At 35.3% G+C, this 16,921-nt stretch overlaps 1 protein-coding gene across 1 annotated transcript in view; it reads left to right on the top strand.

The window, feature by feature from the left end:
* Positions 1 to 16,921, top strand: part of LOC107602028 (ADP-ribosylation factor-like protein 15) — a 140,294-nt gene that overhangs the window by 64,333 nt on the left and 59,040 nt on the right. Inside the window, exon 5 of the mRNA XM_016294416.1 lies at positions 5,609 to 5,817. Coding sequence (XP_016149902.1) covers positions 5,609 to 5,817 — 209 coding nt within the window. The remainder of the gene's footprint in view (positions 1 to 5,608; positions 5,818 to 16,921) is intronic.

Here is a 16,921-nt window from a genome sequence, read left to right as displayed (position 1 = left end):
AACTTATGTCTGTAAAAATAGATATATATATATATGCAGAAATATATATATATATATATATATATATATATATATATATATGTCCTGCCAGAGTTGAGTTGCTCCTGCCAAACTAAACCAAATTAGTCTGTGTAGTCAGGGGTTTTGCCCATTGTTCTTTAGTATTGAAGGTTATAACTGAGTGATTATAGTTAGCAATGACAAATGCTGTGATGTTTCCCCATGACTGCACTAATGCAACGCTAATGACTAAATGCGATATGTGGCGACTGTTTCTATTGTAATTCTGTTTCCACAAAATTCCATTCAATTTACGACACAAGCGATAAATGCTTTCTAATTTTATTTATTTAACAAAAGTTGTCTTTGCTCTGCACATTTGGGAAAACAAATCACATGTTCAGTGGGATCCAAAAGTCTCACCACTAGTGAAAATGTCTTATTTTAATTTATTTAATTAGTTAATGAAAAAAGTGTGCTTTGAAACTTTCAGTTTCAGCTTTTAGTACTAATTCTGCTTTGATCTAATTCCTTCATCGAAACACAGATTTGATATTGGCCAACATTAACAGCTTATTCCTAATGCGTAATTTATGGTTTCCTTAGGAGCATACTGTACCCAGATGTCAAAGTAATGATCTAGAACATCGTTGGGTGGAAGTGTCTGTAGTTTGAGTCAATATTTTTGTACTTTACAATGTTCTCTTGGATTTTACTCCTACAGCTAATGTACTGTATGTGTGCTAATCTTATTAGCCATGAGCTACAATGTGATGCTATATCATATACTATTTTGCCATCCTGCCAACTTTTATGTTAGTTTAAGGAGTTCATTCAGTTAATGGGAAACAAATGTGCTGCTCATCGGTTCGGTGGCGACTGTTTCTATTGTAATTCTGTTTCCACAAAATTCCATTCAATTTACGACACAAGCGATTATGAGAATATAATGGTGATGAAATCAGGGATGCTGATGTGTCTTGCATTTGCAGAGGGAAAGTCAAACTCTGCAGGCTCTTGAACCAGCTGGACAGCAGATGATAAGTAGAGTTTATAAGGATCATAACTAAATAACTTTATATTAAAGATTCGTATCTCAAATTTGACCAATCTCTGTAATAAATACTCTGTGTGAAGTAGGCTTGGCTGTCTTATCCTTTCCTCCTGCAGAATCCTACCCTCCTTACTTCAAAGAGATTTTTTATGGGTACTCTATTTAGTGCTTGATAAGTAATTGTATTGTATAAAAGTATGTATTTCTTTATCCTTGTAACAAAAAAAAAAGTTAAAATAACTTATAGAGCTAACTGGTCAAAGCTCTCCTGATTAGCTAGAAAAAGATTTCACAATAACACATTACATTTTTGATCAGGCATTGAGGAAGGGGGATAGGGTTCTCAAATGTGATTGGTCAAGCAACTTTCTTTTGTTGTTGGTATTTAGTAAGGGGAAGTTGCACTGTATCACTCCGCTTGTTCATATTTTCTGTCTCTGTTCCAGACCACACCAGAAATTCCTATCACTTTGCTACACACATAAATACTGTTCCAGGCTGAAACGTTTGCTTCTCTTTTATTTCTCTCATGCTCACTCTCAAAGCTGCCTTTATTTTAACAACAATACAGTAAAAACAGTAACATTGTGAAATATTATTACAATTTAAAATAACTCGGCAGTCATTGCTTCAGTCCTCGGTGTCACATGAACCTTCAGAAATCATTTGAATATGCTCATTTGGAGCTTATGAACTTTTATTATTATTATCGATGCTGAAAACAGTTGTGCTACTTAATATTTTTTGGAAACTCTGATACATTTTTTTCTTCAGGATTCTTCAAATTAAAGTTAAAAAAGGCAGCATTTACTTGAAATAGAAATTTTTGTAACTTTGTTAGTAAGTCTTTATTGTCACCTTTGATCAATTGAATGTGCCCTTTCTTTAAAAAACAAAACAAAAAATCTTACTGACCACAAACTTTTGAATGGCAATGTAAATGGCACACACATAATGCAGGAATGAAGTGTGGATTACATTAAACAGCGCCAAAGTATTTTACTCATTTATATTTAAGGAGAAAAGAAACCTAAGACCTGGTTAAGCTTGGTTGTTTGTACTTTCTGCTGCCTGTGGTTAGATGGTTTCGAGCTGGATACCATGACCTGGATCTGAGCTGTGGAAAGGCATTTCAAGACCCACGCTGTCTGATGTGATTCAGGATGATGGACATTTAATGAGTTAAGATGAAACACTATGCCCTGGAGATGTGGACAGACGAGCAGTCAAGACAGACTGTTTCAACATATCTGCATCTCTCTTGGCAGGTCAAGATAACAGGTCCTAGGAAGAGTAGATTGTTTTTGCAAAATTTCATTTTTAGTCTCACATATGTCTTACATAATGGTGCCCTGCAACATCATGAGTATGTACAGTGGGTACTCCATTATTCTGTCTGAGCAAAACCAGAATGTGTTTTGAATGATGTCTTGGGATGCCATACAGAAACATCAGTGACTTTCTGAGTATGTTTTTCCAGCAAATTAACATTTGACTTCCTGACAGGGCCATTGACCAATAGATGGCAGAAGATGGCAGTATGATGATAGATGGGTATGAGATGTGCTCCACTGATCACTGATGTAACCACACAGATCCAAGCAAATGACCAGACTCAGTTGCAAAGTACAGCCACTGAACTCCACAAACTCCTCAGAATTTCCTCAAGTTCTACATACTCCCTGATCATTGTATGTTTATTTAGCATTTTGGCTAATCTGATTATGCTTTAATCTAGCTGTAAGAGTGTAGTACAGCTTTGTTTAATGTTTCTCAATGTTTAAATCAATTGAGAAGAATTCAACTGATTTGCCCCAAAATTAGTGCAGAAATAAAAAAAAATATATCCTCAGATGCTATCTGAGCATGCAGATAACTGGCATTAAATTTAGCAGACACCTTTTTTTTCAAGCGGACACTGTGCAGTCAGCTTGAGTTTATCTTCTTGCTGTTATTCTGATTGTGTTATGGGAAACAGTAAATGGTGTGGCTGGACTGTGGTGAAACATCTGGATGGTGAAAGTCTGAAATGAGGTTACAGGCTTTTGTGTACTTAACGTACACTACTGTTCAAATGTTTGAGTTCAGTGAAACTTTTTAATGTTTTTTGTAAGAAGTCTCCTGGTCTCACAAAGGCTGCATTGATTAGATCAAAAATACAGTAAAAACAAATGTTGTGAAATATAAATATATTTTAAAACGCAATGTAATGGCAAAGCTTAATTTCCTGCAGCCATTAAGTGTCACATGATCCTTCAGAAATCATTCTAATATGCTGATTTAGGGCTCTAGAACATACATACATATTATTATTATTATTGGCGTTGAAAACAGTTATGCTTCTTAATATTTTTTTTTAAAGTGTGATACATTTTTTTCAAGATTCTGAATAAGAACAGCATTTATTTGAAATATTTTTTTTGTAACATTATACATTTCTTTACTGTTACGTTTGATCAATTTTGTGCATCCTTGCTGAATAAAAGTATTAATTTCTTTAAAAAAAATGAAGAAAAAAAAACTTGCTGACCCCAAACGTTTTGAACAGAAGTGTAATGAAGATGGGAGATTAGTGGATGGCTCACTTTGTGATAACTTACACCTAAGGCGTGACCTACAGTCAGACGTCATTATCGCAAAATGAACCCTGATGGGGTGATCAGATCATCCTGAACAGGTTTACATTTTGCAGTAATGACTGTCTGACTGCACAGTATCCTATTTATTACACAACTATTTGCCAAATAAATGGCAATAAATAAATAAATGGACATTTAAATTGAATATATTTTATTATGTGAAAGAAAGAGGCTGTGGAGTGCTGCTGTGAAGAACTATGGAAATCGGTTGATTGGCAACGATCAAATACAGTTTAGCAGTCATTATACATAAGCATTCGAATGAACAAATCAGAATGAATTGTTCCAGAGTGCCACATAATAAAAACAACTACCGTGGCATGGTGCACATTATTTTATAGCATTAAAAATAACCATATGTGGACTAAACCAGTAAAACATTTGCTTAACATTTGAACAAGCAACCAAGAGACTTGGTGGAAGCCCAAATACATTCTGCAGTTCCTGAAAAGTACGGGCCTATTTATTCTTTGGAGAAACATTTTTGAGAAACTGGCTGCTCATGGTCTTTCTGTCTGTTGGTATATTTCTAACTCCATTATGTCTCTTTGAAATAGATGTGGTTAAACTAAGCAGATGTTTTTGTGATGCTGAGCATAACATGCCTCAGGTTTTTACATGTTTGTCATACTTGTGATGACACAGATATGTCTTGATAATTAATCATATAATCATTAAGTGCCATTCTCTTTCATTATGTAAATGGAAAAACATTTCATTTCATTTACTACATCTCTACTGTATTCATCTGCACATTTGATCAATTGTTTGCTGAATTACTATCATCTCTTTGCACAGACACGTGAGATGGCTGAACCAAATCATTGAGATATTTGAACTAAACTGGGATCTCCGAACAGGCTGTTAGAAAACACTGAGCAAATGACCATACTGCCATTTCACATCTCCCCAGGAGTCTTGTGTGCTGTTATTTTACACTAGTTTAGCCTGGCTAGTCAAACCAAATGCTTCTTTTCTGGCGAGTGTGATTTATTTCTTGCAGTTTCCGCAAAACAATTTTGTTTTGAGACTTCAAGACCATTTTTTCTTCAAACTTGCGTCATCGTGATCTCACTGGATTTGTCAACAGTTACATGACTTGACTTGTGGTCTTATGATTATTGTGACAGAATAGTGCTTGATGATTTATTTCCTTTTTTCTTTCGTATTTATTTTGGATGACTCCAGTCAGGCTAAGTTTAGTACTCTAAGCCTAAGGGATTCGTTTGAAAGATTTTCAAACTTATTTGAAATCAAGAGGAGCACTGTAACAGAATAATATGATATACGCCATGGACTGATGCTACAGGGAAAGATGCTATAAGGAAATGGGACCATTTTATTTAATGATCTGTTCTGTGACATCTCCTTGGAAATTTCAGATTTGTACAAGAGTGAATCCATGAATGTGAACCTAACATCAGAAATGAAAGACCTGTAATGGCTTTAACCAGGATTGTGTGCCATTCAGAATTTAAGGAAGAATTGCTTTTAAACTCCAGTTCAATTCCTCAGTTTGAATTCAATTTGACTTCAGGTAGCAAACAGAATAAAATTGCAATTTGAATAAGTTTTAAGCTATAACATGTAAATTTCTCTAGATAATTTTTAAACTTTAGGTTTAAAAGCCATGAAGATTAGATAGATAGATAGATAGATAGATAGATAGATACCACCTATAAAAATGTATTTACTAAAAATATTATTTAGCTCATACATTTAGTTATATTTAATAAGTGAACTTTTGTGGTCTACGATGGAAATTCAGTTTATCTTCATGTTGGGTTTAGCTAATTCAATTAAAATTCACACTCATAAATGGAAAGGGGGCCAATATTTCACTTTTGATTTTTGCTTACTTATGATGGTACATGAACGTTCACATGGTACATCATTACTGCTTCCCTCTCTGTAGGAGCTGAGACCATCAAGAAATACTGGAGCCGATATTATCAAGGTTCCCAAGGTGTGGTGTTTGTCCTCAACAGTGCTGCGTCAGATGAAGAGATGGAGGCATCCAGGTCTGAGCTCCATTTGGCCATGCAGCATCCTCAGCTGTGCACCCTTCCATTCCTCATTCTCGCCAACCACCAGGATTCACCAACTGCCCGCTCTGTATCGGAGGTATGGTAACTTTCCACACCAAATATAGCTCTATGTTAAGGGCCGGCTGTCTTCTCTGTGATCTGCCGCTGTCGAGGGTTGCTGGCCTCTGTTTGTACACACTCTCTGAAGTGTTTGGACTGAGAGCTGGGTAGCGTGCGTTTTGGAGAGCGTCCTGTTGCCATGCAATAAGAACTGTTGTTTATGGTCAGCCTTGGAAGATGAGCGACCAGGACTGGGATAGGATGTTGTGGGGAGCTCCCCCTCCCTACTGCATCCCAGAACCAGAGCTGACGATGTAAACATGCTGTGACGTGGGCCGGCTGACTAATAGTCTCTTTCCACATGCTGAGAAAACCTGGTAGAGGTTGTTCTTCTCAGGAGGAAGTATGACTGAGCTGCAGGAGGCACTTGAAGTTTTCCAAGTATGTATTAAATCTAGACAAGGACGAAAGTATGACAGTCTGGTGCTGTAGTTATGCATCTGAGACAGGAAAATATCAATCTACGTATGTACCATGTGTACAGAAGGTTACATATTTTGCAACTAAATGTGACATCAGTTTCAGGTGGTCTAGGATAGTAGGCTGAATTTTTGGATCAATAAATAATATTAATAGATAATAAATTATTAAATATTAAAATAAATAATAAATACATTTTTTAATTGTGTCAGCAGTGGTTATTTGAAACAAAATCCACTACAGTGACACATATTACATTTATGGATTAGTTTTTATTAATTTTGGTGATTAATTAAATAATAGAAGAAAATAAATTGTGGATGCTACCAGAGGTTATGATATTTTATTCTCCTAAATAAGTGCCCCTAAATCATATGGAAAAGAAAGAAAGAAAGAAAAAGAAACAAAATTAAAGAAAAATATATTTAAATGCTAAGGAAAGGCAAGGGATCGTCTTCTGCGCAGGACTCGCTGTTATCCAGCCCATTGTAAACAAGTGGGTGAAGATGGTATCAGGTTAGGAGTTCAAGCCTCTGATCAGATGTAGACCACAGATTGAAGCAAGTTAATCCCTCTGCTGTTGACTCCTCTTATCCGGTCTGACTGAAGGGATGACCTTCATCCCAGCACATTCCCATCATTTTTGTAAACCGATTGCATTTTGTGTGTTCTTTAAGGTGCAGACATTTTACATGAATCCTGCATTTACCGTTTGGTTCCTTCAACAGGAGCTGCTGTTTGTGATGCAGTTCACCAAATCAAATGGATGTCTGCTTCTGAATCTATAGATATATATATTAACTGTGGCTCACAATTGGAAAATTCAAGGCTGGAAAACAGATATTTATTTCGTCATTCCCACTGCATATACAAGTGTAGCACAGGGGGCCGCAAGGGGTTGCTATTGTGTCTGCGGTAAAGTTACATACAAATCAAAATTGTCACCAAATCTGACATTAATACAGTTTCAATATGCTTTCTAAAAACTGAAATCATGAGATTAATCAAAATTACTTTATTAAACTGACAACCATAATTTTATTTCAGATTTATACATTCAACTCTTTTAATGCTGGGTACACTTAATAGAAAGGTAATATTTTCCAGATAATATTATACACATATTTACAGTATTTACAGTATAAATGGGTGTTTATGTGAATAAAATATAGCCACATTCATATTTTAGTAATAGGGTCACTCACAAAGACATCAAATTCTGTGGCATCGAAATTAGCATTGATGCAAGCAGATTGTCGCTGCTGAGGTGTAGCACACTTAGCTACATTGAAAGTACAGTGTAAACTTATTTATCACTACAAAATAAGCCTTTATGAACGTAAAATGTAAAATGAAGTGATCTATTGATCCATTGATTAAAAAAGACACCCATGTAAGTCTTGATACAAATTCCACATGCAGAAACAGATCTAATCACCACTGATTATAGCTACCTTGGGTTTTGGGTGTAGATTAATGTGTAGTAACTCTCTCCTGATAACTGTTTATCATTTCTGGCTTTTGTCTGGGTCAAAACAGGTCTGCTGCAATTTTGCTTACAGTATATGCTGTTTATACATGCTCTGTGAAACTGGCCTAAGTAAAGGGAAGAGCATTTAGTCATTGTGGTTCCATGTGAAAGTGACACCTGCCTTCCTCCAGTGCGGTTGTGTTCGGTGTGGGATGTTTTGGCTAGCCACCTCCACTCTCTCCTTGTGTTTCACTGCTAGACTTTCTCGACCGAAGAGACATGCATTGTGGTTGTAGTGAGAACTCATTTGGTGATGAGAGAAGGAGCCTGCAAAGTATTTCAGACAAGTCTGTTGCCAACTCTTGACATGAGGAAATATGCTGGAGAGGTTTTCGAAAGTAGGTGTTGATGATGGAAATGAGTATCACACTATACTCGAGTGCGCATTGTTATATGATGGACATAAGGTAATTACAAGCATATCTGCGGGAATGCTTAGCATGCATTAGATTTTACAGACAACTACTATTTAAAAATAACAACCGATTTTCCCCATCGATTTGTATAGTCTATTAGCCTATAGGGTTGTGTGCCACCCGGTCAGCAGATATCCTGATATTGACCAACATCACGTGTGATGTACTGTGTGACTTAGGGCTGCACAATTAATCAAATTTCTAATCGCAATTACAATTATGGATGCCACAATTACGTACTCGTTCAAAGTCCACTTATGTTATTCTGCATGCTTAAGATATGTTTTTTTTCTTTCTACATGTTATCTTAAGGGTTTTTCCATTGTTTTAGTTTTAGTATAACATTATAATACCATTCGTGTTTTTATTTTTTCTATAATTTAAAGAAGAAACCAATTCGATGTATAGTTGACATTTGAGGCTTAATACTATAGAAAAGCACGAAACATTGTTCAGCTAGAGGGTTTTCAGCTTGTTTATTTTCATATAAAAATACGGCATGCAGTTGCATCAAACAATGGTATAAACATCATTCAATGTAAATTGTGATAATCGTAATTAATAATCGCAATTACAATTTCAAGGGAATAATCGACAATTATGATTTTTGTCATAATCGTGCTGCCCTAGACTGCATGCTAAAGAAAATCTTGTATGTGGTGTTGACCTCACTCAGTTGGCGGTCAACCGAAAGACCACACAGACCCCTCTTTTTGTTTAAGCTCATAAATGTGGTCAGTTCCATCTGATCAGCGTAAACCACATTACTGGGGAGTTTGCCATGTGTTGGTCTATTTTTAGAAGATGAAGTCACAGAGAGCGATTGACCTCTTTTAGCTGTTTGCAAACACTTCCAGAGCCACGTGAGTTTGGCTTAGAGAGGCAGTGAGCTCTGCCACAGGCCTTTTATTTAATCACAGTGTCATCTCTATTCTTGTAGTAGGCATACTGTGTGTCCTGTCACAGTGAGGGATCAAGTACCACACGTCGATCCTCACTTAACTCTGACTTACTTGCCAATCACATTGAATGGGATATGGCATGACTTAGTTTTCATCTGTCCCAGGTTTGAATTGTCACTTTTTTTTTCTCTTGTTTATTTATTTATTTTTTATTGCAGTTTTAAAATGAAGGAAAACAAAAGTTTGAAACACTGTAAATAAATAAATAAATAAATTTTAATTATTAATTTTAAGATTCAGAACAGAAGGTTTTTTTATTCTTATTTATTTATTTTTCTTACATTTTTTCTCTCTTTCTTCAGAGAGTCCAGGACCTGACCAGCACCCCTCAGTTTGAACACTATCTATACAGATGGTAAAGTCACCATACAAGTCAAACATACAAAACTAAAACAACTAATTTCAACTTTCATGCTGTGTATGTATGTATGTGTGTGTGTGTGTTTGTGTGTGTGTGTGTGTGTGTGGTTGACCCATAAAAGCAGAGAGGTGGAATAGTAGAGCAGGATATCCGAGACAGATTTGATCCCTGAGAGGGGCACTGGCATTTGTAGTCTCATTTCTTACTTCCTTTTTCCTCACCTCTTTTTTCCCCGCACACTCCTTTCATTTAGATGATTGTGCGTTTAAATGTTTTATTTTGTATGTTGTTCCACATATTTTTGAGGCAGAAGCTCTTCATATTCTCTTGGAGTTTTTGAAATGCTTACACTTAAACTCCATAATAAAAAGCTGTAGACAGTTGAATCTTCGTTCAAACAAGCCTTTCAAACATTACATGCCATCATGAATATTCCAGATGTCTTGTAGAGGAGCTTTTGTGCAGGACTTGCATGCTTAATTTTAAATGAAAGATACTAAATGTCTCTCAGTTCATTTACAAACAGAACAGAGAACATGGTTAGATGAAGGTGGGCAAGCTAAGAACGTGCCTCTTTGTGGATGAATTAAACTTTATAATTACTCTGTTATGCACCATGCCATTGGATTGCATTTATAATCAAATCAAATTATTCTCTCAGACATATTCTGGGTTTTAAGATGTTCTCTGTTTTTGTGTAAATTGTGGTTAAAAGAACATGATCCAGACTCATGAGGTTTACCGCAAGGGCTCAGTCACCTTGCCCAGAGAGCTACAGAGACTAAACTCCCTTCAAACTCTGAGCCATGATGTATAATCAGCAGGCCATCACTGCCCACTGAGCAGCTACACACCTGACTCTGATTCTTCTCTCAGAAGTGCCACTGCCATCTGTCATAACTGACCGGATTTGAGCTTTCATCACAAAGTCTAAAGCTAAAATGACATTTGAACGTAGCTAACTGTGACGTTAACAACTCATTGCCATTGAAAAACTTTTCTGGACTGTGGTGGGTTGATTCATGTCACACTAAATGCTGTTTACAGACACACAGGTCTTGTTTAATGTATGGAGCAGCAGTTTAGATGTTTTGTACATGGGACATATCGGTTTATAACACCTGAAATCATTTTTACTCTGAAATGTGACCGATATTATTTCTTGCTGATCAATAGTTTTAAAGATAAGTAGTGTATAGGTTTTCCCAAGCGAAGCAGCCCCAGCGTGAGCATTCTGTGTTGCTGCAAGCTAGTTATTAGCACCGCCCGGTATCATTTTATGGCATAATGTTGGCGACGTCTCGTTTTTACATTGCCGCAGTGAAGTTTAAAAGACTCATTGGACCTGTAAAGGCCTCACTAGGGCCCTGTGTGTGACTTGTTTTCAGGAGGGAAATATTCATGGGACGGAATTCCTTGTTGACACCAACCTCCTGCTGTTGGGGCCCAAGGAGGAAGTGAGCAGAGAGGGGCGTCATATGTTGATATAACACCTCAACAAAGCAGGCTGTGTAGATGTTTTGCCCTAATGCACTGTTTCTTGTTTTATGAAGGTTTCCTGCATGAATGCTCAAATGTTGGGCTGAAGAACTGATCTTAGGATAAAGAAGACATCATATGATCAACTGTGAGGAAATCAATCATAGTTTCACACACAGGTGTTCTAGAGGTGCATTACAGGTCATCATCCTGCAAGTTTCTAGATCCTTTTCAGATGATCTGATCTAGTGGTCGACCAGTATATCGGATGATATTTGGCTTTTTTTGTAATCTGCATCGCCCGAAATTGGTGGAAACTAGACTTTTATCATGAGAGTGCTGAGAATGTGCGCAGATGCACAGTTTAAGATTAAACAAAGAAATGAAATGGTATGTGAATCTGATCACTAGTAGTAAGATGAGATAGATTGTTGTGTGCACCAGGTAAAAAAACCTAAACCATTTATTAAAAAAGTATACTTCAAATCCTTTAACATATTATTGACACATCACTTAAGACTTACTGATATAAAATTATAATTAAACTTTATTTGCAGTATTTCTCTATTGCACAATGCACATTTCTGAATATTATGCCTAAAATTTATTTTAATATCACTATTAATAAGGATTGAATGATCTCTGTAAAATATCAGTCTTTAAATGCAAGATATTTAAAGTGTACCTGAAGTATACTTGCAATTTATCACAATCAGATATACATAAGTATATCTTTAGTTGGACCTCAGCACTACTTCCGCACAATTAAATTGCATTAAGCACACAATTAGTTGTTCTAATTTAGCAGACTTTAAGTATTCGTTTAGTATACCAAAAGTACAAATGCAGGGTATTTTTTATTAAGCACATAAATATGTAAATGTATTTTTAGTATATTTAGCACAAAATAAATGTGTTTATTTTGTTTACAATAGTAAACAGTTTAGTATATTTCTTTCACTAGGGTAGTAACATGCTTAATCAGATTTTGGTGGAAGATCTCTGGTTTTGTATACATGATGTTTTTTTTCAAAGCTTCAATCAGCTAGTTATTGTCTTTTAAAGATTTGTGTAACTGCCAAAGATTAAAACTTTTCCTACTGTACATCCAAATATATACTTCCCTACTATATAGCATGCAAAACGCAGCACATCACCTGAATGCAGGGTATTTTTTATTAAGCACATAAATATGTAAATGTATTTTTAGTATATTTAGCACAAAATAAATGTGTTTATTTTGTTTACAATAGTAAACAGTTTAGTATATTTCTTTCACTAGGGTAGTAACATACTTAATCAGATTTTGGTGGAAGATCTCTGGTTTTGTATACATGATGTTTTAATTTTTCATGATTTTTTTGGTTTTGTAAACATGATTTTTTTTTTCAAAGCTTCAATCAGCTAGTTATTGTCTTTTAAAGATTTGTGTAACTGCCAAAGATTAAAACTTTTCCTACTGTACATCCAAATATATACTTCCCTACTATATAGCATGTAAAACGCAGCACATCACAGTAGTATGTTTGAATTTTCCGTCCGTCAAAATCTACTAATAGGTAAAAACAGAACAACAGTTTTAAACAGTGATTTTTCATTATAAACAAGATTTGCATTTTCATGGGTTTAAATGAAAGATGTTTGTGTTATAAGAGACAATAAGAACTTTGTGCATCAAAACCACTAAACTACTAAGTTAGCTACAGCTGAATGTAAGATTTTTGACAAGCCCAACATGTCAGTCTCTGAGTAGCATGTAATTTATTTAAGCCACAAAATAAACTTCATTCCATTAAATAAGTATAATGAACTACACAAAAAGCATTTCAAATGTCTCCAGAACGTTTTTTAATTAACAAAAAATCAAACGTAGCTCCCCCTTATGCATGTTATTACGTCCATCAAAATCTTAGGTTGGCTGTCAGTTGAAAAATTAGAACTAAAAACATCGACATAACACACTCATGGGCATCAATCATGGCAATCATTTGCCAGCTAAGAAATAAATAATTATTACCTTACAATCCATCTATTTTCAAATCCACATCATTTGAATATCACAACATTGATGTCTGTCAAAAACTAACCTTCACAATTCATTACAAAAAAAGTATTTACGAGAAGCAGAAGTCCAGGGAGTACACGCATTACCTGGAAAACCCACACTACCGGATGTTTTGACTACATAATTGCTTTCAGAGAAAAAGGAGAAAATAGCAGCCTCAGTGGCTTCAACATGCTGTCTGTCAGAGACTGTAACATACATAACACATAACGCAGGTGACTCTAAATTCGTTCTTCACTCGCTGGAACTGAATCCGTATGATCAGAGAACTCAGTGAAATACTTCACACTGTATGCTAAAGAAAATAAACACCAATCCGATTGAAAAACTTTACAGTGTTAATGAACATCGTCCATCATGTGTTGGTTTCTGATGGAAACAGGATGTTGTACATTATATTTTTATGGACATTTTTTAAGCACAAACTACACCTTGAGATTCTGACATTCCAGTTCTTCACTTTTGTTTCATAATTTTGGCAATAGATGAACAGTTACCTGAGTAATCCAATTAGACTCTTATACGCTGATGTAATAGATCTCTGAACTTAAAAGGTGATTTTTATGAAAATGAAGTTTGATCACTATCTTCCAAGTTAAAAGATTAAGGCTATTATCAAGTTTTAATAAAATATTAAATTTTTTAATGATAGAAAAATCTTAGCAGATTTTGACATATATCAAATCCAAGAAAGTTGTTCCTAATGGTTTTGTACTTAATGTCTTCACTGAATACATCACATACTCTAAAGGTATGTGATTTTGGACACAGCACTTGTTTTAACAGTGATTGATGGACAGGCGAGTAGGCGGACTGTTGATGTTGTCTGGGTACATTAGGTTCGATTATCATTTATACTACAAATGTCATGTGATCACTTGCGTTTTCAACTCTCTGTGAATGTGGTTAATCAAATCAATAAGCATTTTGGACCCTGTTTACACCTGTGTTCATTGCTGACCATTTGTGATCGGATCACCCAAGATGAATATTAATACCAAGTGCAAACAAAGTCCAGATGACTGTACAAAATGCTCCTCTATGAGGAGTGAATTAGCTCACATCTGGTTTCGGTGAACCAAATTTATAACTGATGTTGTTTACCAGCTGAATTTGTGACAAAGCAATACTACACAAGCAACTGTGCTGTCAAACTGCATTAAAGCTCTACCTTTTGGGACTTTTTGTGTCCTAACTTTTGGCCAACATATGTGTTTGTTTACAGTATGTGTTGTCTACTTTTCATACTAGAATAAAAAAACTCACAACACGACTATTCAACAGTTCAGTTTACAGACCCTGATTCTCTGCACCCACTGCCTCAAACACGTAATTATTCATAAGGATCTGCTGTGTTTGACATTCATGTTTCCTGAGAAACCAAGGCTAGTTTGTGTCATTTGTTTCCAAAAGAGTTGTGTGGATGTGGAAATTCATGAATTCGACTCTTTCCTTGTGCGTTAGATTTATAATCTGGAAACTTCAGGTCAGAAATGTCTTTGTTTCTCTCGGCATCTTGACTGGTGTGAACAGGATTTCATTCCAAGTCTGAAACATCCCTTTATTTTTTCAATCAGATGTGGATAAACATGTGATTCCATTGGCACATGCAGAAGAATATTTTCTGTCCTATCAGACAGTCTTCAAAGGAGCGTGCAGTGCTGGGTGGTTGTGTTGAAGTGCTGAAGTCAAGCCATGTTTTACTCACGCTACGGTACAACCCCCTCTAGAAAGTCAATATTCATAGTTTATCATTTGTTTGTGTATTTATATCTGTACATGCTTATTATGTACGTGTGTGTGTATATTAGGGGTGAACCAGTTTACATTTCCCACGATTCGGTTTGTCTCTCAGTTCTGTGCTTTGAGTTTAGTTTTAGCTTTATTCAAAAACATTTTTAATTAATATAAATATACAAATTATTCATTAACTCTTAAATGCAAAAATTTAAATATTTTTCCTTCACCATATTTATTGAAGCTTAAAAATCCCCAAAGCTGTCAGTGTCAATTTGTGCGTCATTATAACTAAGTTCCACCTGTGCGTTATTTATGTGCTCTAGAAAAGTTGTTTGCAGGAACAAAAAAATAAATAAATAAAATAAAACATTTTCAGAGATTTGTTGCTATTATCTGCTCTTTTTTTTTTTTGATGATGATTTTTGATGGTCCACCAATTCCCCATGTGGAGAAGATTTGAGTCATCTTGAACAACACATTTTTCTGGTATTTTTTCATGTATTATTGGGTCCTCTTAAATCAATGGGTTGATATCATCTTTAATATGGGGTCTCTCTCCTCTTTTGATCATTGACCTTTCTGACCCTCTCCGTAGAAAAGGACATTTTGTTTTAATCTGTCAGTTGACCTGAACAGGCAGTGGGATACGCTAGACGGAACTGTCTGGTTTTCCACTTGAATTGAGAAAGGGTTAGAAGCTTTAATGGTGGTCTGGTTGACTACATATCGGTTAGTTGACCCATCTAATGAGGTAGTCTAGACAAGAGCAAAAGTATTTATTCTTTGCAGAGAAACAGGTTTAACTTTTCTGAGGTGAAGTAATTAGATAAATGCAAAACTGTAGTAAAAGGTTTATTAAAGGTCATTTAACCCCCTTTATGACTGATTCTGAGATAGTGTGCATTGAATTAATTTATTAGTTAAGATCAACATTGAGTTATTCTGCTCATAGTCTTACAGGCTGTCATCCTGTTACAGGGTGATGATGAAATGAGGGTCAGTTCATTTCAAGTAAAATAAAAATACAAAAGTGGTGGTTTTGCAAAACCAATACACACTGACATTTTTTTTTCATTCATCCAATTAAAAAAATGTAGGGTAATGATTAACATCTATATTTTTTTTTTTCGCTAGACGGAACTGTCTGGTTTTCCACTTGAATTGAGAAAGGGTTAGAAGCTTTAATGGTGGTCTGGTTGACTACATATCGGTTAGTTGACCCATCTAATGAGGTAGTCTAGACAAGAGCAAAAGTATTTATTCTTTGCAGAGAAACAGGTTTAACTTTTCTGAGGTGAAGTAATTAGATAAATGCAAAACTGTAGTAAAAGGTTTATTAAAGGTCATTTAACCCCCTTTATGACTGATTCTGAGATAGTGTGCATTGAATTAATTTATTAGTTAAGATCAACATTGAGTTATTCTGCTCATAGTCTTACAGGCTGTCATCCTGTTACAGGGTGATGATGAAATGAGGGTCAGTTCATTTCAAGTAAAATAAAAATACAAAAGTGGTGGTTTTGCAAAACCAATACACACTGACATTTTTTTTTCATTCATCCAATTAAAAAAATGTAGGGTAATGATTAACATCTATATTTTTTTTTTTAACTATTTTTAAAGTTCAACCAAATGCCACAGATTTGCTAGCTATATTGATAAAATAGTGATACTGTGCATGGACCAGTTATGTATTTTGTAATTTAGTCTTATTTGGTGGCACTGATAGAACCAGCTGTGATCCAAAGTATCATCAGGTGTGGTCCTCAGAGATGTGGTCATTTGTGATGACTGACAAACATTTGTGCTCTTTATACCTAGCCATTTTTCATGTTTCATTCATTTGTTGCCAATGAAATCAATCCCGATTACTTTATGAGAAGTAAAAAGTTAAATTACATATCTTGCCGGAAATTGTAGTTCAGGTGATTGTTTCTCTTGCATTTAATTCAAGAGCTGTTATTGTGATTAACTAGGAAGTTCAGTTTGATTGGATTGATTATTGTTGGATTTAGTTTTACATGACCTCATCAGGGGACTGAGAGGTTTCTAACTCTGGAACAGTGAGTCAGTGGTTTTAAGTGTACCACAATTTTTTGCATCATTG

The sequence above is a fragment of the Sinocyclocheilus grahami genome, unplaced genomic scaffold (genome assembly GCF_001515645.1).
Source record: "Sinocyclocheilus grahami isolate Dianchi unplaced genomic scaffold, SAMN03320097.WGS_v1.1 scaffold317.1, whole genome shotgun sequence".
In the NCBI taxonomy this organism is placed as follows: Eukaryota; Metazoa; Chordata; class Actinopteri; order Cypriniformes; family Cyprinidae; genus Sinocyclocheilus; species Sinocyclocheilus grahami.
The sequence above is the reverse complement of the archived record's forward strand: the minus strand, read 5'-3'. Positions and strand labels throughout refer to the sequence as shown.